Source organism: Eptatretus burgeri, chromosome 4 (assembly GCF_056783735.1).
Source record: "Eptatretus burgeri isolate ZD-2024b chromosome 4, Ebu_testis_v1, whole genome shotgun sequence".
Lineage (NCBI taxonomy): Eukaryota > Metazoa > Chordata > Myxini > Myxiniformes > Myxinidae > Eptatretus > Eptatretus burgeri.
In genome coordinates, this window is record NC_140964.1 from 118,810,112 (window position 1) to 118,837,797 (window position 27,686).

The 27,686-nt window shown below is 41.7% G+C and overlaps 1 protein-coding gene and 1 long non-coding RNA gene across 7 annotated transcripts in view; one reads left to right on the plus strand and one right to left on the minus strand.

Moving 5' to 3' along the window:
- Window positions 1-27,396, plus strand: part of LOC147028970 (MAP/microtubule affinity-regulating kinase 3-like) — a 40,030-nt gene extending 12,634 nt beyond the window's left edge. Inside the window, exons 3-14 of one of the 6 annotated variants that reach the window (XR_015057785.1) lie at window positions 675-713; window positions 1,657-1,705; window positions 2,990-3,055; window positions 5,846-5,916; window positions 6,056-6,112; window positions 14,331-14,567; window positions 15,148-15,267; window positions 15,450-15,567; window positions 16,684-16,928; window positions 18,620-18,686; window positions 26,708-26,846; window positions 27,033-27,396. Coding sequence is in view for 5 of the 6 variants with exons in the window: in XM_085879857.1 (XP_085735983.1) it covers window positions 675-713; window positions 1,657-1,705; window positions 2,990-3,055; window positions 5,846-5,916; window positions 6,056-6,112; window positions 14,331-14,567; window positions 15,148-15,267; window positions 15,450-15,567; window positions 16,684-17,048 (1,122 nt within the window). In the remaining variant the exon portion in view is untranslated. Of the gene's footprint in view, window positions 1-674; window positions 714-1,656; window positions 1,706-2,989; window positions 3,056-5,845; window positions 5,917-6,055; window positions 6,113-14,330; window positions 14,568-15,147; window positions 15,268-15,449; window positions 15,568-16,683; window positions 17,622-18,619; window positions 18,687-26,707 lie in introns of those variants that run through there. The other 5 variants (XM_085879859.1, XM_085879860.1, XM_085879861.1 and 2 more) reach the window with 5 other exon arrangements.
- Window positions 8,461-26,709, minus strand: LOC147028971 (uncharacterized). Its single transcript, XR_015057787.1, has 2 exons — window positions 25,427-26,709; window positions 8,461-10,464 (listed from the first exon to the last, which is right to left on the minus strand). It is a non-coding gene; the product is annotated as an uncharacterized LOC147028971 (long non-coding RNA).
- Window positions 27,397-27,686: the final 290 nt, after the last annotated feature.

Genomic DNA, 27,686 nt, shown 5'->3' on the forward strand with positions numbered 1-27,686 from the left:
TCTAACAAATTAAAAAAATCATTCCAAACAGAAAACATTGTTTTTAAGGACGTCATATAGGACACAAACCACAGACATTAAGAACTAATGTAACATATTGAGTAAGGTGGTGTAAAAGATGCTGTATCAATGACGGTAAATTTCCCCCCAATGTTTTTTTTTTTCTGGAGAACAAAAATCACCTTTTTGGCACTTTCAAAGCTATTCCATGTAATGGAACTTGGACAACATCATACGGCATTTTACATCATCATCACCAATCAAATTTGCTGCTCGCAGACCCCGACCGTGTCCTTTTCTTTCAAGACTGCGGGGTGGGGAGTGGGGCAAAGGTGTATCAAGAGTTTACCATTTTACCATCAAGTCCTTCCCGTAATTTCCTATGGGCTGTGAATTGCATTCAAATGAGTATAAATGCAACAAAGTTCACCTGGATTTTTTTTTGTTAAACCTTCATGCATTTACAAACTCCCCTTTTTGCTATACCTTACTGTACCTTTTGTTGATAGAGCCTGATGCCATGTTTGACTGTTACCATTGGATGAACATGTCACCATGTTTGGGTGATTTAGCAACGTATGCACGATACTTGTGAGAAGTCGATTGTTGTAAATAATATCCCTCAAAGCTATGTACCTATTAATGACAGACTTTTACTTGTCTTTCTCTTCTAGTTTGCTATGAAAGTTTCCCTCAACGGTGACTGGAACAAAGTGAGTATTTCATGATGTATTGGGTGAGAGTGTACATCACAGTATCATGTGACTTTATATGTAACTTACATCCATGATTTGCACCTACCTGCAGGTGTAAAATTAATGTATTCCCAAAACTGATCTTGTGTTTGTGGCACTAATTAAAATGTCATCTTGTCCTTCAGTATCACACAAAGATAAACATTTCTGACAAAGAACGATACTTAGACAAACTCTTCTAATGCTCCATATTCAAACGAGAGTAAACAGTTCCACGTAATATACTCGCAGGGTTAATATCTCAGTTTGGGGGACTGGCTTGACAGCCTAGACTCCAGAGGTATGTGCACTCACCTCTGAGCTGTTTATCCTAGGTTCGAGTCCCATTCCAACCAAAAACTGTCATCCTGGTGCTTCACATGCAGGGCAAGCCATCAATGTGTGCTCCGTCCATCGGAAGGATGTTACGCTGGATCTCCCACCAACTAGTTGTTGGTGGACGTTGATGATCCCACAGTGTTTTTCGGGATGAGTAGAATTATCACTGGCACCCAGAACAAATTACAAACTCTTCTCACCTTTCGTGAACGTCAGACTTGGCCATCCGGTTCGAGAAAGACTTTGTCCAAAAACTTCCCCTTGTCGACCCCGCAATGAGGTTGGAATGACCGGGGAAGTTGTAGTTATGGTAGTACTGTATAGTCGTTCAGTTGTGTGTTTAAAAAACAAAATTTCTGGTTTCTCACACAAAGTAGGATCGAGAATCCATTCCAGAAAACAAACTCTCCCATTATATTTGGTCTGACACCCCATTGAGTCATTCAAACAGCTTTGTGTGCACACCGAGCATAAAACTCGAGGAAAGCTGATACACAAGGACGTGGGCTATCAGATGAGTTCATTTCATTTCACATGATGTTCCTTTATTACAAACATTGTTCTCTCTTTCTCTTTTTTGCAGTTTTCAAAAGAAGTCTCAATAATGTCTTCATTAAATCATCCAAACATCAGTAAGTGAGGGTTTCATTTCAATGGACAAATTGTAATCATCATTGTGCTGATGTTCTGCTTGTGTCATCACCGGTATTCACTGACAAGTGGACTTCATAACCGTTGGTCTTTGAAATGTTTTTTTTCATAAAATAATTGCAGAAAATATGGATAAATCCTTTGGTATTTCCGTTTATTGTTTGGTATATATCATAAAAAATGGCTCAACTCACGAGTTTACTTCTATCCCTGGTTCAGCAAACTTTTTTTCTCACACAGACCAAAAGAATGATGTCTCAAAGAAGATTTTTTTTTACAACATATTTTATGAAATCAATAAGTAATAGGATTACTGAATGGTGCAGAGGTGGTTCACTTATCTTGGAGCTACCTAGTCTGGATTCGATTCCCGACCTGATTATAAATTGTAAGATAGATGCCTCACAGGCAGGGCGTTGCACCACAAAGTTCTCAGTCCCTCGGATACATATTATGCTGGGTGTTACATCTGCTAGCATTAGCTGAAGAATGTTAAAGACCCCTAGTATTGCCAACCTATGGCTGTTTATCAATGCTCTGTCCTTTTAAGTGCTAAGTGTCAAGCAAGGAAGCAGCATGTACCATTGTTAAAGTCTTTGGTATGACGTGGCTGGGTTTCGATCACTGACCTCCCAGACTCAGAGTGGACACTTTAACCACTGTGCCATAGAGTCTGCTTATGGATCCTGCAAACCCACCCTGAGGACCTATCTGGGTTGTGGACCCTTTGTATCTTTCTAAAAAGTCGACCATTTTGTGTTGTCCACACCTCTCGGGGGTCTGAGGCCAGTTGCTCTGCACTGGGGGTGTCGAAGGATCCACGGTCTCATGAGAATGATAATGGCTCAGTACAGGTGTTCCAAGGACTCAGGGTCACATGACAATTATAAGAGCATGATAATTGATGATCTCATGGGTCTTAAGATTTCGTCACTCTGCATCCAGTAGATCCACAGCAGGACATTTCAATACCAAGGTACCCAAGTTGTACGGATACAAACTACTTTCCCATTCGAAGGAATGTCCAGAACATGCTTTATGTGGAACTTAATGCTGAGTATCTCAGTCGATATGCCACATCATTCACAGGAATAATTGGGGTGGGGGGGATAGGGGGCATTTGAAGGCCTCACCATAACTTATGGTTCTCATCATGAAGTTACTCTTCACTTCATTGATGTATTCAATATAATGTGAACTTTTTAATTATGCATTTTGCTCATTATATAGTTTCCTTTCTGCTGCACTGTGCCATCCCCACCTAGTTAGAATATTTGATGCTAACAAGATGAAGGAAATGATGTACATGGTGATGGAACTTGCACCTGGAGGTATGTTTCTTGACAACTTCTCTTCTTAAGGTGTGATGTCTGTTCCTAATTCACTGTGGATTACATATGGCTTTGCCGTGTCATTTATGCAATGAGTTGTGTACCTTTTGGTAAGTGCTACGTTTGGTGAAGCTTGTTCAAGCACATTCTACATCAATATAAGTAATAACATGATGTCTGTTTTTGTTTCCCATCTTGTCTCTCACTCCTTCATGGATGGTCACCAAACTTCATCGGCATCAATAACAATGTCTTACAATTCTGCTTATCGCATCTAAATTTACTTCCAACTTCTATTCTGTTCAGCCTGGCTGAAACTAAGCTTTTCTTAAAGGGTTTGCAATGCTGGATTATTTATTTATTTGTATGCAGCCTTTGGCTACTTGGCTGCATCATTTTCTGAGGGCACGACTGTGCTGCTAATGCAATGCCCCCTGTTACCAATTTTGCTGACTTCGGAAAGGCAGCAGAATGAGTCAATCTGCCTGGTGTTAATTCATCGGTGAAAAAACAAAAAACAGGGGCTTGAACTCAACATCCCAAGATCTGAAGCCAGCCACCCGAACCATTATGCCAACACCTGGCTTGCCATGCTGCATTTGTTGAAAAGCACTTATGACGCCATCCTGTCATGAGTGATGTTCTTGTTTTCCATACCATCTTATCACCCATCAATCACCCTGTTGTTTTCCATAATTTTCCATTTAAGGTGAGAAACAAACAATTATTTAATTCAAAGCTGCTTGTGCAAATAAACTTAATTAAGGGAGTATTTAGTTATCGTTTTGTCGGAAAGTAATAATTGCTGCATAATGTCTGCTAAAAAAAAAAGGAGTCAAGCAGACAAGTTTTACGCAGACAGACACACAGACGCACACAATTTCTGAAGGATTGATTTCACGATATTGTATCGAATCAAAAAGAATGTCCCGTCTTGTATTCCCAACGGAGCTCATGGGTCAGGATGATGTGATTCCAGGTGAAATTTCAAAACGGCAATTTAGAGGCATGTAATATCGAACAAAACAAGAAAAAGAGCAATCAGAGATTGCAGACCCTCACCAGGACTTGTTTTGTGTGGTGTTTGTGTACTGGTGTGTTTCGTAATTAATAAGAAACATCATCAGAACGGTCAATTTATAACTGCTGGCAGTGATGACCGGGTACCAAGATGTCCCACTTTGATGCAACCACGCTTTGAACGGACACCTGATCCTGAGCCATGACGTTTTTTTAAAAATTATGATTCAATTGAATTTAGATTGGGATTTAAATAAATTCAATTCAAATCAAATGGAAGACCAAATAGGTACAGTCCTGCATTGGAGTAATCAGAAGGAAGCCAAACAAGCAAAAAGCAAAGATGAAGTCATCAGGAGGAACCTAAATAGGATTTGCATTTCAGCTGCTACTCCTCTACCCTCAAACTCATCCAGGCACAGCCAAGTGAACCTGATTCAAAAAAAATAAAAAATAATATAAAAGAACCCATATCAAAAAATTTAATAATTCTGGCTGCTTGAAATTTAATTCTGGCTCCCATGTCCGATCAAGTTGAAATTTAAAACATATATTCTACATCACGACTGGATCATAAATTTGAAATTTCACATCGATCGAGTCAGCAGTTGCGGAGAAAACATTATACACTATTTTTCTTCAATCCAATATGGCTGCCAAATCATGTGACATATCAATTATTCCATAACAAAGTTGTACACCCATGGCTTGCGGAACACTTGTGGGGAAGAATCCCCTCGATCTGTCCAGCCGTTCTGGAGGAGAAGACTTTTGTAGGTTTTAGGGTAAATCAAATATGGCTGCCAAACCATGTGACCTATGATGTCCGATATGTGAAAATTTTGTTCTTCATGGATAAGCGGTCAAACGTGTGAAGTTTCGCCTTGATCTGTTCAGCCACTTCAGAAAAGGTTTTTTCAGAAAAGCCACTTTTTGAAGGTTTTATTTTTGAACAATGTAACTGCCGAATCACGTGACCAATGATGTCATCAAAAAATTTCTGTGCACTATTTTATCTCGAAATGACCCTCAACATTTTTCATACTGATCAGATGTTGCATTCTACATCAGCAATTATGACGTCATAAAAAGCACATGTATTCCCCATGAGGAGTACTTGCCATGTGCCAAGGTTCAATTATTTTCCTTGGTGCAGTTTCAGAGAAACAGAGGTCCAAAGTTTTTTTTTTGTTTTTCCAACATGGCGACCACACCACGTGACCTATGACATCATAATTATCAATGAAACATTCTATTTGAGCAGTCGCTCCTGCAATGAAAATTTCGTTTTGACCCGACAAGCGGTTGCAAAAAAAACCCACTAAATTTCTGTGCGGATAAACAAACAAACAGACGAACAAACAAACAAACAAACGAACCCAAATGCAATACCCTCTCCTTTGACGAGGGTCATAATTTTACACATTGATAAAATAATGAAGTACCCCATTTATAGCAAAGTGGCTTACTTCATCATAGAGTCAGACAGACAAGCATCAGGAGCCACTAAAGTGGTGGCAACTTGGCAACAGTGGCTTCAATGTTGAAAAATCAATTATGTCATTGCTTTGGTAATATACCATGGATGGATAGTGTGACCATCCAACCCAGTCCCCCAAAACACTTTTCCCTGCATTTGACTCAACAAACTCTTCTCTCTCATCAGTGATCCTCCAAAATCCCGAGTGCTCTTCGTGATTGTTGTCGAATCTGTATATTTCACTTAAATGTTTCAGTCACTCATGGCATCTGTCTGATTAATCTGCACAGGTGATCTGGATGATTATCTCGAGAAATGTACACTCATGACTGAGGAACAGGTGCGCCCTATTATTCATCAGGTGAGCTGAGCCTCCGTGGACGGCTTCGTCGTTTGTGATGTTTATTGTGTGGTTTATAAACACCATATTTTAAATGAACAAGATTTGTGTGAAACTCCTATTTGCATATCCACCCTTTAAGTCAGTCCTTTCTTTCCAGGCAGCTTGTGTATTGAGATACATACACAGTAAGAACATCATGCATGGAGACATAAAGGTAAAATTAATCTGCACAAAACATGAGGATCTTGCAGTCTGAGAAGGACATCAGTTAAAGATGTGGATTGGGAGAGGTTTTTGTGTGGGGAAAGAGGAAAATTATTGAGAAATGATTGAAAGCTTTACTGGTATTGTTTCATTTGAGTTTCTTGGTGTGAGGGTGTGTGTAACAAGGAGAGTGAGCACCATCAGAGGCCTTTTAAAGATTGGTACACATTTGCAGCAATTCACTGGACAAGCTCACGGTTAATTGTAACAAAGTGCAGTGAAACCGAGTACAGAGGAACTCTGTTTTCTCAAACGTTTATGGAGGAAACATTGTGTTTGTGCACCAGTATGACATCATACTATCATGTCAGACAGGCTCCGTTAACATGGGCCATCTGCGTCGGGATCTTTCGTCCTGTGAATTGCTGAATGTTTTAAAATTATGACTGTGTTCACTTTAATTTACGACTTTACCGTTGCCAAGGTCGCACAAATAAACTGAAATTGATGGCACACACATAGGAGGCAGATGTATGGAAGACATTTTCTTACCTTTGAAAGGGTTTATTTGAAATGAATATGGAGGAAAAGGTGGATGCGATGAGTAGCTCGGAACAAACCATGCAAATAAATAGACACAATGAGGGAGAGGTGAATATGCAAACTCGTATCAAATGAATAAATAAAGGGCAAATCCTTACCCACACTAGGAGTCACAGATCACACTCATGCAAACATTAAAATTGCAGGTGAGGACTTTCCTTTGGCGATGCGTGGGGTGCAGGAAGATGGTGTAGCTCAGCAACAGTGTCCACGTCTCAGAGAGCCGTCCTCCCTTAGCAACGGTGAAAGGGAGCCAGCAATGAAGTGAGCCAGTGAAAGTGAGCCCAAAGACGAGGCAAAACCGAGAAAGCAGAAAGCGACCTTTTTTGTTCTCAACAGGTTCTACTCCCATGGGACATGCACCCAGAGCAAGCCCTCGTGACCCTCTCTCTCTCTGCGCTTCTCATTCACCCTCGAGTCCTCTGGCATGCAGGGAGCTCTTGTGTGCCCTTTCTCTCGACCCCTCCATGTCCTTCTGGGTGAAGTCCTCCTCCAGGCCATCCTGCCCACAGGGCGGCCCCAATAAAAATAAATGTCTTTCCATGCTTCTGAGCCCGACAGCACATCACGTCATCATGGCTTGTACACATTGGCTTGAGATATCATCACGGCCTTTTTTAAGCATGTGACGTGTGCCTTTTTGTGATGTACAGTCCTCACCTGGCCCCACCCACAAACAAGATGCAATTCCGCATACAATATTATCCTGACTATCCTATCTATAAATTACATACACTGCCTCCTCAGCATCGCATGCAACAAAACGACTTCCTTTCACGGGTCCCTGATACCTGGGACAGGTCACAGGTCCCTTTATTTAAGTAGTTTTGATGCATTGACTGTGCAAACCTGATTACCAGTTGAGTTTGATTACCTCCAGCCAGTTCCTACTGAATAATTTCCAAGGATGATGATCAAAGACAAGTTGAAATTAGAACGGCACTCGCATAGTCTCTCCTCGCGCATTCATTCTGAACAAAAATACCATCAAAAATGGAGCACGCTCCTGTTATGGCCCACTTCTATTATAGCGCATATACCCATATCATCCATGCACCCGATTATGTCACATAGTTTATTGGCATGGATTATGAAAGTCATAAATTTCATTCTTCACTCACACCTGGTCATCGATCAGATATAAGAAGTTTCAGGTTTTTCAGATAAAGATTTAAATTCAACCATTTATTGCTGGAATCCCACTTCACCGATGACATCATCATTATCACCCAAGATACCCCATGGGAAGTTGATGACATGTGCCAAGTTTCAACTTTCTTTGTTGAGCGGTTTTAGAGAAATTTACGTCCATCTTTTTTCCTTTAATTCAATATGGCTGCCATACCATGTGACCTATGACATCAAAGTTAGCAATAAAATATTCTCCATCGGGAGTCTCTCCCATGTTTAAAGTTTCACATCGATCGGACAAGTCGTTTCAGAGAAGACCATTTTGGATCAGGATTTAAATTCAATCAATCATTTCTGGAAGACTACTTCACCGATTACGTCATCTTTATCATGCAATGTACCCCATGGGGAGTTGATAACATATTCCACATTTCAATTTTTTTCGTTGGATGTGATGTGGATTTTTTTAACCCACCTTGTGATCGTTGTCCTCCTGAAGGATTCTAACTGCTCGATTGTGGAATCCTATTTGACTTCAGACAGAGTTTAACGTTTGTCCGATTTGATTACAAAACCCTACAAAAACCCTATCGACACTGATAAAACTGATGTCCACACAAGTCCTTCCTTGTGAAACAATTTATTTCCTAATTATACACCATACACTTCACACCCTTGTACAATGAACTTAAGAATCCCCATTTGATTGCAATATTATTTGGTTCTATTTCATTTATTCTTATTTTAGTTAACAGTTCGACCAACCCGATTCAATTCACTTCTACATTACATCAGAGAGTTTTATTCTAACTTGGTACTTGGTCAGTTCCAAGGAGTACGAGCCACTGAGAAACTATACTTCCTCACGTGATCGTACTGAGAACAATGTGCCTTTCAAAATATTTATACTTCCATGAGAGAGAGGTTGGGGGATATTCACCAAGACTGCAGATGTGTCCTTTAGACAAAAAGTCACTTTGTACATTTTCTAAGCAAAGGTTCATTTATCAGCTCGGTCACTCTGCTCCAGAACAACACATTTCTTATCATTTAGGGCAAAAGTCTTTTGGCCAGAAATGACAGCCAATTCAATTTGCAGCATAAAAGTTACATTTCTGAAACTCCATTTGTTACAATTTAAAAATACATTAATATAAATTTTTCCCCCACACTCCCCCGTTTTTTTTTAAGGAAAATTTGAATAATTTTTCTTACACATGATTACCATGTCCCATTCCTGAAGGAGAAAAGATTTCCATTATTCAAGTTCAATCAACAATGGCAGCGTGTGCTCATATCAGAAAATGAGTGAGTTTCCATTTAATTTATGGCCTGTTCATCAGCATGTGTCACACATTGGAAACATGCTACCCGAAGTCAGAAGATAAACAGGTCAGGGTGTGGATAGAGCGGCACCCAACGGGAAACACAATCGAAGCACTCCTTGAGCTGAGGAGAAGGTAGATGTGGGCAAGTACAAGTTTGGGCCGGACACTGGGTTGAAGGAGCGCAGTGTGGAACTCCAGGCCTGTCGTACATTGAAGCAACCACAGCAAGTTCACGATGTATTTGCAGAGCGGCAATCGAGAGTGTGGCTGAGAACATTCCTCCATGCAGGCACCACACAACGCCGACGTTAAGACTTTGCTCAACCTTCTCCTCAGTGGGTTTTTTCTTTCTTTTCCCACATTGCTCCATCTTATCTCCTCAGGAAGGGGAGGGATAATCATGTGTTGAATGCTCAATCACCCAAATCTGGCTTCTCCCATCGTCCAATCTTTGTGTGGAAACTTCATTTAGATGAAATCGTACATTGCTTCAAAGACTGCTTTCAACACTCCGAAACAAACAAAGCATCAAGTAAACACCAATCAATAAACGTCATGGGCACATGTAGTTCTACAAGACTAACAAAGATTCTTATGGAAGCATTTAACTTGCATTATATGTCATATCAATATTTTAATCCCTTTCCTTGTTATTTCCCAAAACAACATGCTAAAATATACAGAAATCCCAGTTGTACGTATACTCAAAACGTCCATCTCATTTGCTATTTCCATCGACATTTTAAATCTCTGACATTTCTCCATCTATCCACTTCTCTCTCACCAAAACAGCAAACATGCTGCCATTTTTCCAACTCACATACACAAACCATCTATCACTTCCTCCGACCTTCTCAATTACGAATCCATTTTCTTTTATCAAAACAAATAAATCATTTTAAACAGTTGTTCAAAAATTGTCAAATCACTTGTCAAATCTGTTATGAGGCGAATATCGTTTAAATTGCAGCTCAAACACTCTGTCTACACATGCAGCTTCACCCTCCACAATCTTTATCCCAGTCTTGGAAAAGCATCTTAAACTTCAGACTAATAAACATCCAAACTCTCTTAAACAACTTTTTGGTCAAAACAAAATATTTCCTTTTAAAATCCATAAATGAAAAATTTAATCTTCAGCATCTATCCAATTAAATCATGAATTTACCTTGACTGAATCGATCAAATGGTTACACTGGGTTGTTTGCCATTGCCTTCCCAGCACAAGTTCAGGTAACCTCAACATTCGTAGACGAATAAAACAAAATTTCAACGTCCATCCGAGGGAATCATCTATTATCTGCGAATCGCCCCACGTGCTAAACATCATCAAATCATTAAAATCATTCCAAATCACGTTTCTACATTTAAATCACATACAGTATATCCACATTCACAATTGTTATTTCACAATTTATTCAAAATCCCGATGGTTGTAAAATAAAACTTCAACACTTTTGCCTAAATGGACTTCACTTTAAACATTCAGTAGAGAGGGTGCGCCACAAACATCAAGGAACGAGGAACAGGAAGTTCTCTCCACATCCAGTGGGAAGAAAAAGGAAAAAAAACTCTGACATGCAAAACCCACAGTTTAGCATTACTCTGTCATGGCTTCAACACATACACTAAACAGCATTGCATCTCATAGACTCGCGTGTGATCACGTGACAAATACCAATCACATTTCTATCTCATCCTCTTGAATCTGCATATGAATCGAATTTCACACCTAAAGCAAAGGCTCAAACAAAGACTCAGTGTAAAGATATGCCACCCCCCACAGATCGAGTGGAGGGGGTCTCACACAGTGTAGTTTGCGACCTTCGCGTGGAAATGCAACGCAAAGAATGTATAACATGCCATTTCAAACAGACCCACAGCTCAACTCAGCACGAGTTAAAATATCGTCAAAATCCCAACAGAACACGTTTCATTGCAGTGAATATTGGAATCACACAAGTTTCATTTTTACTCTCAGTAACACATCGCATCTCAATGCAAATCACCAACCATGCTCCCAGCTGGTTAATCATCTCCTGCACTCCACAAAACGTTTCGTGCAAATCATTGCATTTACAAATCCGTAAAACCTCCATACAATATAATATAACAACCTCACTGCCAACAAACTTCCAGTGAGTTCAATGAACAAAAAGTAACTCTTAAAACTCTTACAAACAGGTAACTTACAATGTTTATCTATTTTAACCCTATCTCGGCGTCTCAGCCGTGGCCTCGGCGTCTCTCTCACAGCCGGTCCGTATCAATGCAAACAAGTGGCATGTCGCTTCATCATGCCTATTTAATTACGCATTTGGCTCCTCAACGAGCCTCTTCTTGTCATCTGACTCCTCTTCTTCTCCAGCACTTTTCTAAAACAACTACAGTACTTATTGTTTACTTTAAAATGGACTCTCTCCGCCAGATACTCTTCTTTCTCTCAATAAAATTATCTGACAATGAACTTTTCTTTGTTCGAAATGCGTTACCTGCTGAGAGCGCTCGCCCTTACCTTCGCTCAAGCACTTGTCGTTCCTCCAGGCACTGCCTCCGGCAGATTAAGCACCTCCGGTCACGAGCACCGCACCAACGTTGGTTCGAATCCGAGTCTCGGCGCCAACTGATGTGGATTTTTTTAACCCACCTTGTTGTGATCGTTGTCCTCCTGAAGGATTCTAACTGGTCGATTGTGGAATCCTATTTGACTTCAGACAGAGTTTAACGTTTGTCCGATTTGATTATAAAATCCTACAAAAACCCTATCGACACTGATAAAACTGATGTCCACACAAGTCCTTCCTTGTGAAACAATTTATTTCCTAATTATACACCATACACTTCTCACCTTTGTACAATGAACTTAAGAATCCCCATTTGATTGCAATATTATTTGGTTCTATTTCATTTATTCTTATTTTAGTTAACAGTTAGACCAACCCGATTCAATTCACTTCTACATTACATCAGAGAGTTTTATTCTAACTTGGTACTTGGTCAGTTCCAAGGAGTACGAGCCACTGAGAAACTATACTTCCTCACGTGATAGTACTGAGAACAATGTGCCTTTCAAAATATTTATACTTCCATGAGAGAGAGGTTGGGGGATATTCACCCAGACTGTAGACGTGTCCTTTCGACAAAAAGCCACTTTGTACATTTTCTAAGCAAAGGTTCATTTATCAGCTCGGTCACTCTGCTCCAGAACAACACATTTCTTATCATTTAGGGCAAAAGTCTTTTGGCCAGAAATGACAGCCAATTCAATTTGCAGCATAAAAGTTACATTTCTGAAACTCCATTTGTTACAATTTAAAATACATTAATATAAATTTTTCCCCCACAGATGGTTTAGGAGAAAATTATGTCGAATTTTCTTCCTTTAATCCAATGGGGCTGCCATACCGCGTGACCTATGATGTCAGAGTTGGCAACAAAACATTTTCTCCATGAAGAGTTGCTCCGATGTTTAAAGTTTTGCATTGATCGGACAAGCGGTTGCAGAGAAAAACATTTTTAAATCGAAAATATAGAGATGCAGACATACACAGACAGACAGACAGACAGGCACACACAGATTCACAGACAAGGGCATTCCAATCGTCTTGCATCCCATGAAGGGCAAGACTAATAACGATTGCCACAAGAGAAGGTAATATCGTATGTTCCACATGGTTTGATCTGCTCAGCTGTGTAGGTAGAGAGCAGAAAGGATGCCTGGCGCAGTTCAGGTTGGTCAGGTTCATTCCACAGGTTGGTGAAAGCAGCTCAGCTGACAAGAGAAACAGTGGCACTGGTGTCGATCTGCATTTCCAAATGTCGTTACTGATGAGAACTAGCAGAGGTTCAGCTTTGCTGTCAGAAATGACGTAAATTATATCTTACATCTTAGAGGTGTCACCAAAAGTGAAGCTTGCCTTTTCGACATGCAACACAGAACTCATGAGATGTCTTTGTACTGCTGCCTTGTCCTTGGTATGCACTAAAACATGTTGCTGGCATAGTTCATTGATGGTGGACATGTGGCCTGTGGGTTTATTTTTCTGTTGCTGTGATGATCGACCCGATGACAGTGAGGTTTGTCTGAGCCTGACCGGATGAAGAGTGATGCCGATGTCAGCAACGTTTATGTCCGCACCCTCCATGGCAATGGCAATAGCAATGGGAATGTCATTGGCTGTCGTGAATTCTAATGTCCGTTTGTCTAGCAGGCTTCAACCTATGCGATTGTCCACGACACCAATGAGGAGCAGGACTCGCAAAAAATTTGAGAGTTTCTTGAGTTCAGGAACAAATTTGCAAATTCACTGCCCTGTTGCCTGATGGTTCATAAAGAAATTGAAATGTTGAACAATGACTGATGGGGTATGGGTTGCAGTGATCCAATAGAACTTCCAGGAGTTTGGAATATTTCAGTTCCCTGATGGACGTGGATATGGTCAAATTTTTCAACAACGTGGATGCCTGGGCACCACATACCAACAGTAGGACTGCTTTCATCTGCTTCTCATCTGCTTCTCATCTGACATACCAAATCGCTTCGAAGCAGTAATCCAAACGTTCAACAAATATGTCCCAATTAACTCTGTGGGGGGTTGATATCACAGATGCAACTGTACAATGTCATCATAGATTATATCGCAAAATAACAGGCAAAAACTGGAGAATTCCACAAACTGAGTTGTGTCTGTGGACAATTAAAGTTTTCTCCAAAAGTTGAATGTCGTTGCCATGTATTGATTTCTGGTTGCGATAACCACACGAGACTTTGCAACATGTCCTGATGGTTTGGTGAAGATGTTGTTGATTCATTGAATCACAGTCATTATATTGATGTATTGAATGATCTTGCTGGGAAGGTGGTGAGAGCAGCAACAGTGTAATGGAATTTCACCAGTTCATCGAAGCTACAGGGACGTAGGCAGAAATGGAAGGTAGACTTTGAATTGCAAAGGAAATAATTTAATTCAGTAACTTTTGGGCAACGTTTGCTTGTGGTGCCTGGGTATCTTGAGATATTGATATTCTGGGTTGTGGGTGTTGTGTCGCATCAGCATATTGGCTGTACGAATGTAACCTTCACTTCTAAGATTCCTTTCTGAAAATGCAAACATCATATCTTCCACACTTTGATTTTATCTTCATCTGCTTTCCCCACACTACCAGCTCGAGAACATCATGTATAATGACCTTGGTGCCGTAAAGGTCATCGACTTCGGCCTTTCACGTGTGTTTATGCCTGGCACACTCCTGTTTGGAAAAAGAGGAACGACTGACTATATGGCTCCAGAGATGTTCAGAGACGAGGGCTACAATGGTCCTGCGGTCGATGTGTGGGCTCTTGGGGTTCTCTTGCACGTGTTACTGGAGGGATCTTTCCCATTCCGTTCCAAGACGATGATGGTGAGTGTTCCCTCCTCGCAATCGTCCGAATCATCGCGATGATCTTTGTCATGATGATCAAAGGGAATGTCTCTGTCATGGTCATTCATAGTTATGAGTGTGTTCAGCTCAGATCAGTAAAAATCGCAAGAATGAAAGAACAGTAACTGTGAAGAAACAATCATTCCACGGAAGCACGTTAGCATTGCAATGGAGAAAGCAGTAGGATTGTACAATCTGTTCACTGCATGTTTTGTTTTTTTTGTATCCCTGATATAAATTCAGAATGTAAAAATTCGCAAATAATAAGAACAATTTTCAACAATAAGAAGAGGTTTGGAGTGACCAGACTCAGAGGCATTGTGATTATATCATCCGCTCAATGTTTGGTAGGTCGACAGATCGATTCTGAACCAAAGACTAAAAATGGTACATGCTGATTCCTCGTTGGATGCTCAGCATTTAGAGGATAGAGCAAATATGTATGCCATGGACTGGCATCCCGTGGGGGAGTGTGGAATTTAACCTTAATTGCTCCGCTAACTGCGGATTTGGACAGTGGCTGATGAATTGGTGAATTAACAGATCGATCTCTTTGCAGGAACTGGGATCAAACCATTATCGTTACGACTATAAACCACCCACTTCTGTTGGATATCAGTGTACTGCGCTTTTGAAATCTATGCTCTGCTTAGATCCAGCGAAGAGGATTTCAATGACGGTGTGTGATCATAAAGCTGCTTCTGCTTTGTATATTTGATTTGAATTAACAATCATTCAACCAAGACCGCAAAAGTTCACTTTTTGTGGAGTAAGCGGTTCTTGATCACCAAATGAGACAGCGTCTAAAGGTAATGATGCAATTTCCTGGATCTGGATATACCCAATTATTTTGCCTTGTAGGAGATCTTGGAGCATCCATGGGTGAACAATGAGCATTGTGGGCCTAAGAAACGTGCACGTGACTTCAAGAGTGTGGATGTGGATGAAGCACCAGGCAAACGTCTTTGTAAATACAAAGGTACCGATTGATGCTTTGCCTTGGCTGTCATTCTGCTGTTTATAAACGTTGTTGGCCTGGGCTATGTGTCGCTCCACGTCGGGTGATGGGATCAATTTTGAGTCAGCTGTGCCTTACGGCATCAGCATTAGGATCGGGCCGGCTGGTGATGCATCAGGAAGGAGCTCATGTACTTGAGTTTGTTTGTGACAGAGTTGGAAATGAGGTCCACTTTGCTTTCCCTTTTGGTTGAGCATCTGCATTCCGTCACCACTGACATTCCCCGTGGATGAGTGCAAATGCCTGTGCCATCGATGTGAGGGTTATTATGTGCCTTGCGGGCCGCAGCATTTGGCCGATCAAGCGGGTGCCAAAAACTCCTTGTAAACTCTTGCTTAATCACTCTGATCTTCCATGATTTTCACATACACTCTTTTAGCATTCTCTTTTACCAACATTGTCTCAAGTAACTGCCACTTCCTGATAAACATCCTAAATTGATAATGACCATGCTTGGAGCCTCTTGACAGGATTTGAGTGTACCGCGATGAAGTGAAATCACCATTTTTTGTTCTTGGATCAGTTGATTTATGTTCCATGGGTGGGTATGTAAGACATTCTCGTTCTATGTATACTTTCCAAACTGTCGAGCAATTGTCACACGATCACTAACCTTTAACTTGTCCGGAGATTGCAGAACTAACTCGGGCTTTCCCGTCAATTAAAACGTATATTTAGTATTTGTCAAATTGTCGTAAATATAACTGACTTTTTCTGGTCACCATTTATTGCAATTTGAGTTTTAACTTTTCCAAGCTTAGACAGTGTTACATTGCATTGAAATTGTGGTCAGAGGAGTTGAGCTGATCAGGGATCGGCTCAAGGCAAAGGTTACATCTTCCAGTGAGACGTGAGCTGTTTTGCAATGACTGCCTCACTGCTAGCCTTTGTCAGGTTTGACCTGGAGAATGAGTTGGAAAGCTAAAGTTAGGAATGAGAACAAGCAGGGAAAGAGTGGTTATGTACAATGCATAAGACTATACCATGTAGAGAATCAGTTATTGAAAAGAACAAGCAATGAAGCAAGACATTTGCTTGTGATTTGAGTGTTCAACTTGTGCATCTTTCTCCTCCAAGGAATAGTTGAAAGCCATGAATCGGAAGAGAAAGACAAGAAATCAAAAGAGGAAAAGAAAGAACGGAGTGATAGCTCTTTAAATCACCAAACAGAGCAATCCTTAAAGAGAGGTGGGCAAGTCAGCGATCCAAGCAATGTTCTCAAAATGGAAATGGCAGGGAACTGTCGGAAAGAAAAGCGAAAACGGGAAGATGAAGAACGTTCGCGCGAAGAGCAGAGTACTGATGAGACCATGCAAAAACAGGTAATGGATTTTGAATTCTTGCAAGGTGATTGGTCGTTTCCTGGGGGATATGTGTGTTTTGCTTCACGTTTGTGCAAAACGGTCCCATATGGTTATCCACCACGAGATTGTACTTTTTAAACTGAGTGGTGCATCTTTTTTCATCACGTGTATATACCCATCCCTCCTCAAAGCAGATTAGATGCAAACAAATCAATCGCTTAGCAGTTTAGTATATGGCAGCAAACTGGAATTTGGAAAGGGTATCTGCATGAGAAAAACAATGGCCTACCCTATATATGAAAAGCACCATCATATTCACAAGTGAATGATTCCAGATGCAGGCAAGCGACTTCATGTACCCCTTTGAAACGACCGCGTGCTTTATAGTGGAACCTGCATGTGAAGCACATTTTATACTTTGACTCTCTTTCCCTTGGCAATCATGGAAATTGTAACTAAATGGTGGGTATGCTCCCTTTCTGTGCTCATACTAGTTTGCATCATATTCGTTTTCCCTTTGTTTGTAGTGACAATGCATCATGCTCAAGCCATTGTCATTTTTTTTCTTGAACGGTTTCGGTTCCTTAGAGTAAAAGAAGGGAGTAATGTGTAAACCCGATTTGAAAGCACACGAGAGAGAAATACATGAAATAGGTGCTTATCAAGGAGTATGTGGTGAGGAATGGTTAGAGGACCGGAAATTTTTTTTGGGGGGGGGGGAGTAGTGGGGCAACTTAGCATAACAATTGTGCATTTTGTGAGGAAAGCACCACATTTGGCACACGAGGAGCCTAACATATTATCAACAGATTTGGATATTGGGCCATCTCAGATTCAGCCGCTGATGGCTGTGGCAGCCATTTTCCACTGCCATCAAAAATTTTTAGATGGTCCAATATCCAAATCTGTTCATAATATGATAGGCTACAAGTGTGCCAAATTTGGTGCTTTCCTCACAAAATGCACAATTGTTATGCTAAATTTAGCTAAGTTTCCCCACAAGGGGGAAGAGCAGAGGGTTTGTAACTATTTGTTGCAGGTTTGGAACTTCTAGTATCTAAATCCATGTAAGTTGACTGATGCCATGGTGAGTCGTGGAGAAGCTGACTGTTTTACGCAGTGGGAAGTTTTGTTTTGTTTTGAGGGGGAGGAGGGGTTCCCGCAGACCGCAACCAAGCCAGGATGCCTATTTAATTTTGAGATATATCCTGCCATCTACAACTCAAAGATCTTATAACCTGGTAATGAGTGGATATGGCATAGGAACCTTCTGTGAATCAGCAAGTGGTGGTGTGGCACAGGGGGTTATGGTCACAATTCCTGGAGGTGTGTGTGTGTGTGTGTGTGTGTGTGTGTGTGTGTGTGTGTGTGTGTGTGTGTGTGTGTGTGTGTGTGTGTGTGTGTGTGTGTGTGTGTGTGTGTGTGTGTGCGTGCGAGCGTGCGCACATGCGCGTGCGTAAGATCTGATCTCCATTATACGCGGAAGCTGTTGTTGGCAGCAATCTCCACACGTGGGTGGCTTTCAGGAGATGAAACAGAGACCTACCAGGACGTCATCATTTCATGATTCTCACTGATCACAAGCGCTGATCAGTCTTTTCGGTCCGACTCGGGTGCCGTTTGACACAAGTCAATGTTTATGAATAAGAAAAAGTTTGCAAACTTGGTTTATACGATTCAGCACATGTGTAACCTGTCACACCTTACAGAGAAAAACCCCAAGAAGAGGAACATGGCCCCAATCATCCACAGATCTGAAATGACATGAATGTTGAGGTAAGTGACACAAAAAGGACAGTTTTTTTGCCCTTCCACTTTTATTGTGCATGTGTGGAATGGTGCCTTCAGAAATGGAAGCTTCTTGACATCATATGTCGTCCCCGGATCAACATAAATTGCATCCATGAAAATGTTTTCATGTATCGAGGATGTAACAATGTATGACATGTTGCACAGAAACATTGCTTTGAGCTGAGCCTCGCCGCTTTTATATGAAAAGAAGAAGAATCAGTGTTATGTATGGATGTGCAAAGTTTCCCCATGTTACACTGACACCGTGACAGCTGCTTTAGTTCCGGGGTGTCTCCATCAGGGTCTGATGGCACGGTCCTAAGTAAAGCTGGGTGAGAATTTTGTGAGCAAAAAAAAAAATGGATCCTCATCTGTCGGGTTGTCCAGATGTATGACATGGCGACAAGGATAAACATCTCGAGCACGACTTCTTTAGGCCATATCAATGAATTCGACCATCATGGGGGAGATTTCAACACGTATTCTTGGCGGTCATCTTTCTCCTTTGAGTGGCATTGTGACGGAAGCCTGGATGAAGGCCGACTTCCTGTCTATATATTGGGGAGAGGCATTCACCGTCGTTAAAACCTGATTCATCCTCGGGCAATCCAGGAGTTAGTTTTTTGTATACCTTGTCGAGGCTCTTATGAGAGCTAACACGCGACGCATAGCAAGTGGGGCACGAGACAAGAGGGGCGGGAGAGGGAAGGACAAAATAGTGGGGAACAGACATCAGGAGATATGTAGAAGGGTGAGGGATGGGGCGGGGAACACGGGGAATACATGATGGACATTACAGGGACTTTCAGGACCTTACACGACAGGGAACTTTCGGGAAGGAAGGCAGGGAATTTGAAGGAGGTGGGTTTGGGGTGGATTAACACGAGCAGAAAGATCATGGTTTTGGAATGGGGGAAGATAAGAGATTGTGGTGAACAGCTGTTTTGAAGACCTGGAGGGAAGAGTGGGATTGAAGAAGGTGTGGGAGTTTGTTGCAAAGGTGGGGAAAAAGAGGAATGAAAGATTGAAGGTGAGTAGTGATTCGTGATTTTGGTAGTTTTACCAGAAGGGGGTTGCTGGTGGACCTTGAGTGCCCTGTGGAAATATGGTGGGGACATAACGTAGACAGAGCCGGGGGCGAGACCGGAGAGGAGACGGTATAAGACAGAAAGACCACCGACCTGCCTGCGGTGAGACAGTGAGACAGTGAGAGGCCCAAAGACTCAGCCTCATGGTGGGAGATGCCAAAGATCCAAAATGCCTTCATTTCCACTGTGAATCTGAGAAAGGTGAGAGGCAGGAGCACCAGCCCAGAGTGGAGAGCAGTACTCCATCAAGATGCAGACAAAAGCTTTGTATGTGGTCAGGAGCTCAGGTGGGCCGAGGAAGGACTTTGCAAGACGGAGGATTCCCAGTCGGCGACTGGCTTTGGAGGCCAGGTTGGAAATGTGGCTTTCCCAGAAAAGATCATGGCAGATAGTGAGACCCAGAAGCTTAAATGAGAGGACTTCTTCCAGGGGATTATTGAGAAAGTCGAAAGTGGGGGGGGGGGTTCCAAACGGTCCTTTCGGAGAGACATAGTGAGAGTGTGAGATTTGTCAGGATTGAAAGACATGTTCCAGGTGTTGGACCACTTTATGATTTTATCCAGATCTGCAGAGAGTGAAGAGGCTGCTGCTTGCCGGTCTGAGAGATATGTGTGAGATGTAGCTGCAGTAATATTGCATGTCAAGAGAAGCCTTCATTTCGAAGAGAAGCCATGTCAAGAGAAGAAGAACCGATTGGAGCGGGGAAGAACAGCAGATATTTTCAGGGACATTTATCAAATTCAGATCCAGAAGAGATAGAGTACCGTTGGTTGAGATCTGGGTCGGGAAGTTGACCGATTGAGTTATTCCAATGAGTTGCAGAAGTCTTTTGCTAAAGTGCCATGGCAGGTGAGAGATGTACCCACACCTAGCCAACTAGCATGATGACAATTGAAGTCACCACATACGAGGAAGAGAGTTCGGATGAGAAGATATAAGTTGGTCCATGTTTTCGGATAGTGACGTGTAAATGGAGTCGTCACAGTTTGGTGGATGGTACAGTACACATATAAACATGAGGTAGGAGAAGGGGGAGTCATAGCCAGAGATATTCCTGGGGTGTGGGGGATGAGGGCAGTGTGTGGAGAGTGAGGAATAGAGCCTTCGATCAAGAGAGCAACTCCTCCACCAGGACGAGGCTCAGGTCTGTCATACCGGAGGAGGAAGTAACCAGGGAGAGATACTTGGGAGTCAGAGATGTCTTGAAGGAGGAAAGTTTCTGTTGGGCACATTATGTCTGGTTTGTCAGTGGCAACCTGTATGGAAATATCTGTCAGGTTTGAGTGAAGGTCCCGGATGTTTGAGGTCCACTCTGTTAATGAAGAGGGAGGGGAGGAGGCTTTGGGTGCAGGGGATGGGAGGGGAGGGGGAGTGTAGGATGAGGGAGGAGGGGGAGGAGGTAAGGAGAGTTGTTGAAAGAGTGTGGGGGATTGCAGATGAGCTAGGGGAGGGGGGAAGATGAGGAGGAGAAAAGGCTCTGTGGTGCTGGGTTGAGGTACAGTGGGGAGTCATGAGAGGGGGAATAAGGAAGTTGAGGACTTGAGGGGATGGAGTGATGATATGGAGGAGAGAGGGCAGCGAAAGGAGGAAGCTTTGTGGATGAGAGGTGGGGCAACTTTGAGAAGGACGAGTGAGGGGGGTGAATGGTGGGAGAAGTGTGAGTGGGGAGGGCTGAGGGAGAAAGGTGAAGGGGAAGCTTGGAGGGGAAAGAGTGTGATGGTTGCTTTGAAAGGGAGGGGTGAGAGTGGTGAATTGACACTGAAGTCGGAAAAAAACATAATGATTGATGGAAAGTAAACATGCATTGCAAACTGGGTTTTTTATTTTTAGTTCAGAAATGCAATTAAAGACATTTATTGAGGGATGTAATAAAGGCAAATTAAGAGAATGGACATTGTGACAGTTGGACTTTCAGACAAGGAATGAAGGAAAGGTCGAATTGAGGGCAGTCTGTTGAAATAGAAAAAGAGTTGTGAATTATGATACAGTAATGAGAACCACACATGTGAAAGAGGAAGTTGAAGCATTATAAGAGACTGTTTTTGTTATTATTTTATTTATTTATTATTATTATTCTTTTTGAAAAAGATTGCATAAGATTAGGTGAAGGAAAGCTTACATAAAAATCGTGAGGTGAATGGTGAATTTGGATCGGCAAATGCAGAGTGAAACTGATGGGTCAATGAAAAGTAACAGGAAGAGGAAGGGGAAGAGAGACACGTCGTGTCGGGAGGTGTGTAGTTAGAAAGGATGCAACGAAAATTATTAATTTTTGATGGATTTTTGAAGATTAGGTAAGATTCGGGAATGGGGGGTTGTAGGAAGAAATGGTGAAGGTTATGGAGAGAGTTGGTCAGCTCAAATAGAAAGAAGAGGGTGTGAGGAGGAAGAAGAAGGATCAGTGCTCGTGGATATGGAGGGAGAAAGGGTTTTAGTTTTTTTTGTTATATATATTTTTAATTTTAAGACAACCACCAGATGGTGTATTCGGAAGGAATAGATGGGCCGTGGTGGGAAAAGTGGGGAAAATAGGGACTGATGGTAATCGGGAGAAAATACAAATACGAGCCAGTAGGCGGCGATGGGTCGCCGAGCATGGAAACTATAAGATATAGAGCAAAATGGATGTCATATAGCGGATAGGGAATCACCTGAAGATTATGCATATCAAATCTCATCCAGTTCCATCTGCTCATAACTACTCGGTATCCATTTGAATGAAAAGTACCGAAAATGCGGTTTGAAATCGGAAATCCCCAATGTTCGAGGGGGTGTTGTGGGTGAACAAAGATCTAAATAGAAAATCCGGCTCGATCCTTTGTGCACAATGTGTTCCAGACGATTAGTGTGAATTTTCATGACCATCCGACCATAACCCTAGGAGTAGTAGCATTTGGCGCGAAGGCACCTTCAGCTCTCGCATATTATCGATTTTTGCAGTAATTGACCTTTGACCCCTGACCAAAGCGAAATCGGTCAATATGTCCTGAGGCAAAGTTGTAGTACTCATTGAGTACCATGAACCTGCAAAGTTTCATTCGTATCGATGCACTCACCTGGTCGCTTGGGGGCCTTCAATTTTCGCCAATTTTCACGCATACCCTAATTGGAGGGGGCGCTGCGAGTAAAGTCTTACATATATCACAAAAACCGGAATATATTTGATAGAACATCACCTGTAGATCATTCTTGCCAAATTTCCTAACCCTACGTGGGATAATGGCTTTCGGAATTGATTTCGGGTGAACGGTAACGATTTTGAAGGTTTTTCGGTTGTTGCTCGGGAACCAAAGTGTCCCGAGAAACCATCACAATTTCCAAAGCACTAGGTCATAAGATGTAGCTACCACCCGAGTTTGGTCAAAATCCACCCACGTTTACTACCAATTATGCTGATGACAAATGAACAAACATCCAAACAAACATCCAAACATACAGACAGAATTACTGACAATAAGGGTCACCTATTTCGGCGACCCAAAAAAACGATCATACACCTAGATGGGAAAGACAGGTAGGCCTCAAGGAAACCCGATAAGACAAGATCGACGAAAACTCACAATATAGCACAATTTTTGAAACAAAACCAAATTCAGAACACACAGTAAACATTGTCGGTAAGAAAATAAACAGTTAATATGTGACAAATAACAACCGGAAACTTAACTTTCAAAAAGTCGGCATCGACCCCTTTGCGAACCAGCCATCCAACCAGCCGTCCTCTTTGAAGGAACATTGCAATCCATCCCCTTCAGTCATCCTGTCCCGGTTCAATTTCTACTTGTGCACACAGCAGCAAGCAGAGTGGATTGCAGACTTCATTGCACACCAAACAAAACTGTTAAACCTGTGTGAGGTTCTGGATACGATTGACGACAAGCTCCTTGATCTGTTGGCTGTTGGCACATCCGATGACCGCACTCATAGATGTCTACTTGCTGGGAATACTGACTTCCAAAATGCGAGAGAAACTGCTATTTCCATGGAAAGTGCTGAAAGCAATGCTTTTCAAGTACCAGGGCTACTCATTTGTCCGGTACCAGCCTTGTTGTGAATCGGCTACATAATGATGAGCCAAAATGTTGGAACAAGTCTCCTCATCAGAGGCCAGCTCAGTCACTCACCCGCAACAAATGGTTCCGGAATGCACCATCCGGAGACGTGTCGGTTCAAAGATGCAACCTGCCATTTTAGTTCAAAGACTGGCCATATTGCTCCAGCTTGCATCACTCACAAATTGTAAACAGACAAAGCTGCTGTCAAAAAGATTCATCAGTTTATCAGTTCTGAGGAACCTGAGATTGATCAGGTGAGCTCTGTTTCCAATAACTCAGAATCATGTGAACTGTTTCATATAAATTATCATGATAAGCGGGTCCCTTTTCTCACCGTGGTTGTTGTCAACAATCAATCATTGCAAATGGAGGTCAACAATGGTAGGAACTGTTTGAGGCACGAATTGGTTGAGCAAAATTTGGCTGAAGTGGAAAAGCATCCATCAACTATGGGCAGCCAACATTTCCCCTACGGCTGCAAACGCACTCGAAAATGTGCTGAGTACTTATCCAGATGTCTTCAAGGATGAGCATGGAAGCCTGCCCAGTCCATTCTGCCCTGTCGGAGCAAATTGACAAGCAACTGGATCATCTTGAAAGTCTGGGGATCATTGAACCAGTTCTATATGTCAAGTGGGTGGCACCCATTGTTCCGGTCATAAGATTGGACCAATTCATCCGCATATGTGGAGAAAATAAAATGACTGTGAACAAGTGTTCTTCATCGTTTTAATATCCAATCCCGAGAATCGAAGACCTATATGCTCGTCTCACTTTAGGCAAAACATGTACTGTGCGCTATCTCAAATCTGCCCATCCACAGCTCAGAGAATAAGATTTTTGAAGGTTTTTGTATTTTTAAAAAATATGGCTGCTGAACCACGTGACCGATGCCATCATCAATTTTTGCCCCTTACAATTTAGCCCAAGATGACCCTCAAAATTTTTCATAATGATTGGATAAAGTGTTCGACGGATGCAATTATGATGTCATAATGAAGCCACCGATGACATCATCAAAAAAATCACACTAGTTTCCCATGTGAAGTGTGTGACATGTGGCAAGTTTCAATTTTTTCTATGATGCGTTTTTGGAGATTCAGAGGTCCAAAGTTTTTCCTTGTTTTTTCAACATGGCTGCCACACCACATGGCCAATGATGTCATACTTATTAAAACATTCTACATGAGTAGTCACACCACTGCTGAAATCTTTTTGTCAATCAAAGAAGCGTTTGCAGAAAAAACAAAAAATTAGCATGGACGGATGGACGTTCGGACGGATGGACGTACGGACAACCCAAAAATATAATGCCTCAGGCGACTTCGTTAGCAGAAGCATGAATAAGTTGGAAACACTACAGGGTGGGACAGACAGACAGAAAGCAAACCTATAGTCCCATCCTGTGAAACCAGGAGGGGACTAATATAGTAAATAAAGAGTACTTTGCAAAGGAATGGAGATACATGTTACATAAAGCAGGCATAACATTCCTTTCTGGAAATAATAACTTGTCTTCCACACTTTATATTATCTTCACCTGTTTTCCCCCCAAAAGCTTGAGAACATCATGTATCATTACCTTGGTGCCCTTCAGGCCACCGACTTCAGGCTTTCACTAGTGTTTCAGCCTGGCAATCTCCTGTTTGGGGGAAAAAAGGGAACATATGAATATATGGCTCCAGAGCTCAACAGACGAGGACTGCAATTGTCCTGCAGTCGATGTGTGGGCTCTTGGGGTTCTATTACACTCGATAATAGAGGGATCTTTCTCATTCCAGTGGCAGATAATGAAGTTCAGTGTTCCCTCCTCACAATCGTCTGAACTATCGTGATTATCTCTGTAATAATGATCAAAGGGAATGTCTCTATAATGGTCATTCATAGGTAGGAGTATCTTCATCAGATTTAACATCAGCACAGATCAGAAAAATCGTGAGAAGAACGAAAGAACAGTAATTTTAATTGTTTTAAGAAGCAATAATTTTACAGGAGCACATCACCATTGTAATGGAGAAAGCACTGGGATTGGACAATTTGTTCACTGCATGTTTTTTTTCTCGTCCTTTGTCTAAATTCAGAATGAGAACTTGAGCAAATGATAATTAATGCAATTTTCAACAATAATAAGAAGCTTGGAGTAACCAGATTCAGTGGCATTGTGATTAGATTATCTGTTCACAGTCTGGGAGGTCAGCTGTTCAATTCTGAACCTCGTCGTTTCACACCAAAGACTAAAACTCTCCAGGTTGCTTCCTCACTGCATGCTCAGAATTTGGAGGATTCAGCAAAGATATGTGCTATGGATTGGCATCCCATGTGGAGTGTGGGATTTAACCTAAATTGGTTCACCAACTGCGGAGAGAACGGCAAAGTCACAAGATGGCATTGCTGGCAACCATGGTGCTTCAGACTGAGGTCACTTCCTCCAAGGTCACCGGCTATTTGTCTGAATCCAGGTCCAGTGTTGTCTGGTTTATATGCATGTTGGTGTGCCCGATTTGAGTAACGCTCCTCTGCGAGCTTTTGACGATATGAAAATAACAAACACTGTTTGAATCTGCCATTTTGGTGTAGCAATCATACGAAAATCCCTGAATTGTGAAGCACAGTATCCTTTGGAGTTCACTGAAAGATGAAAGCATTGTCTACACCTGTTTATAAATGTTTAAATACGTACCAGTTATAATGGAGGAGATGGTCGTGGGTTCATTTCCTGGTCAAATATATTATTGCCACCAATTTTTTTTTTTTTCGCCAACCCTTGACTAGTGCTCTTGAAACTTTATTGCACTCTTCAAGCATATGTCATTTCATAAGTGATTAATTAATCGGTGGATTTAACAGATTGATCTCGATGCAGGAACTGGCATCAAGGAATTATCCTTCCAAGTATGACCTTCCAAGTATGAACCTCCCACTAACTTCTGTTGGATACCAATGAACTGTGCTTTTCAAAACCCATGCTCTGCATGGATCCAACGAAGAAGATTTCAATGATGGTGTGTGATTATAAGGCTGCTTCTGCTTTGTATATTTAATTTGAATTAACAATCGTTCACAAAGGTGAACTTTTGCAGTCCTGGTTGGAGTAAAGTAAGTGGTTCTTGATCACCAAATGAGATGGCATCTGAAGATAATTATGCAAGTTTTTTGATCTGGATATACTGAATTGTTTTGCTTTGTAGGAGATCATGGAACATCCATGGATAAAGAATGAGAGTCAATCCTGCTCCATGACAATTCTCGTCCTCATGTTGCTCAAGTGAGTTCAGAAACTGAAAACGTTGGGGTACGAAGTTCTCCCTCAACCAGCATATTCACCAGACCTTTCTCCAACAGACTACCCACTTTTCCAATGCCTCGACAGCTTCCTCCATATGAAATCCTTCTCCAAACAAGCACCAATTGAAACTGCCTTCCAGCAGTTTATAGACTCCAGAAATTCAGATTTTTATTTTTAATGGTGTAAATGCGCTTGTAACTGGTTGGCAGAAGTGAATTGATTGTAACGGAACTCTCTTTCATGAATAAACTTCACGTTCAGCTCCGGTATGAAGTCTCATTGTCGTCGTTAAAAAAACAAACTGACAAAACTTTTGTGACATCCTGATACAGAGCCCAAAAACGAATTGGCTTTTTTATATTTTAGATAGATTATGTGTCAAGTAACTGCCACTTCCTGTTAAACATCCTCGATTGATAATGACCATGCTTGGAGCCTCTCTACAGGTTTTGAATGGACCGCGATGAAGTAAAATCACTGTTTTTGGTTCTTGGATCAGTTGATTTATGTTCCATGGGTGGGTATGTTGAACAATCTCTTTAAATGTATACCTTTC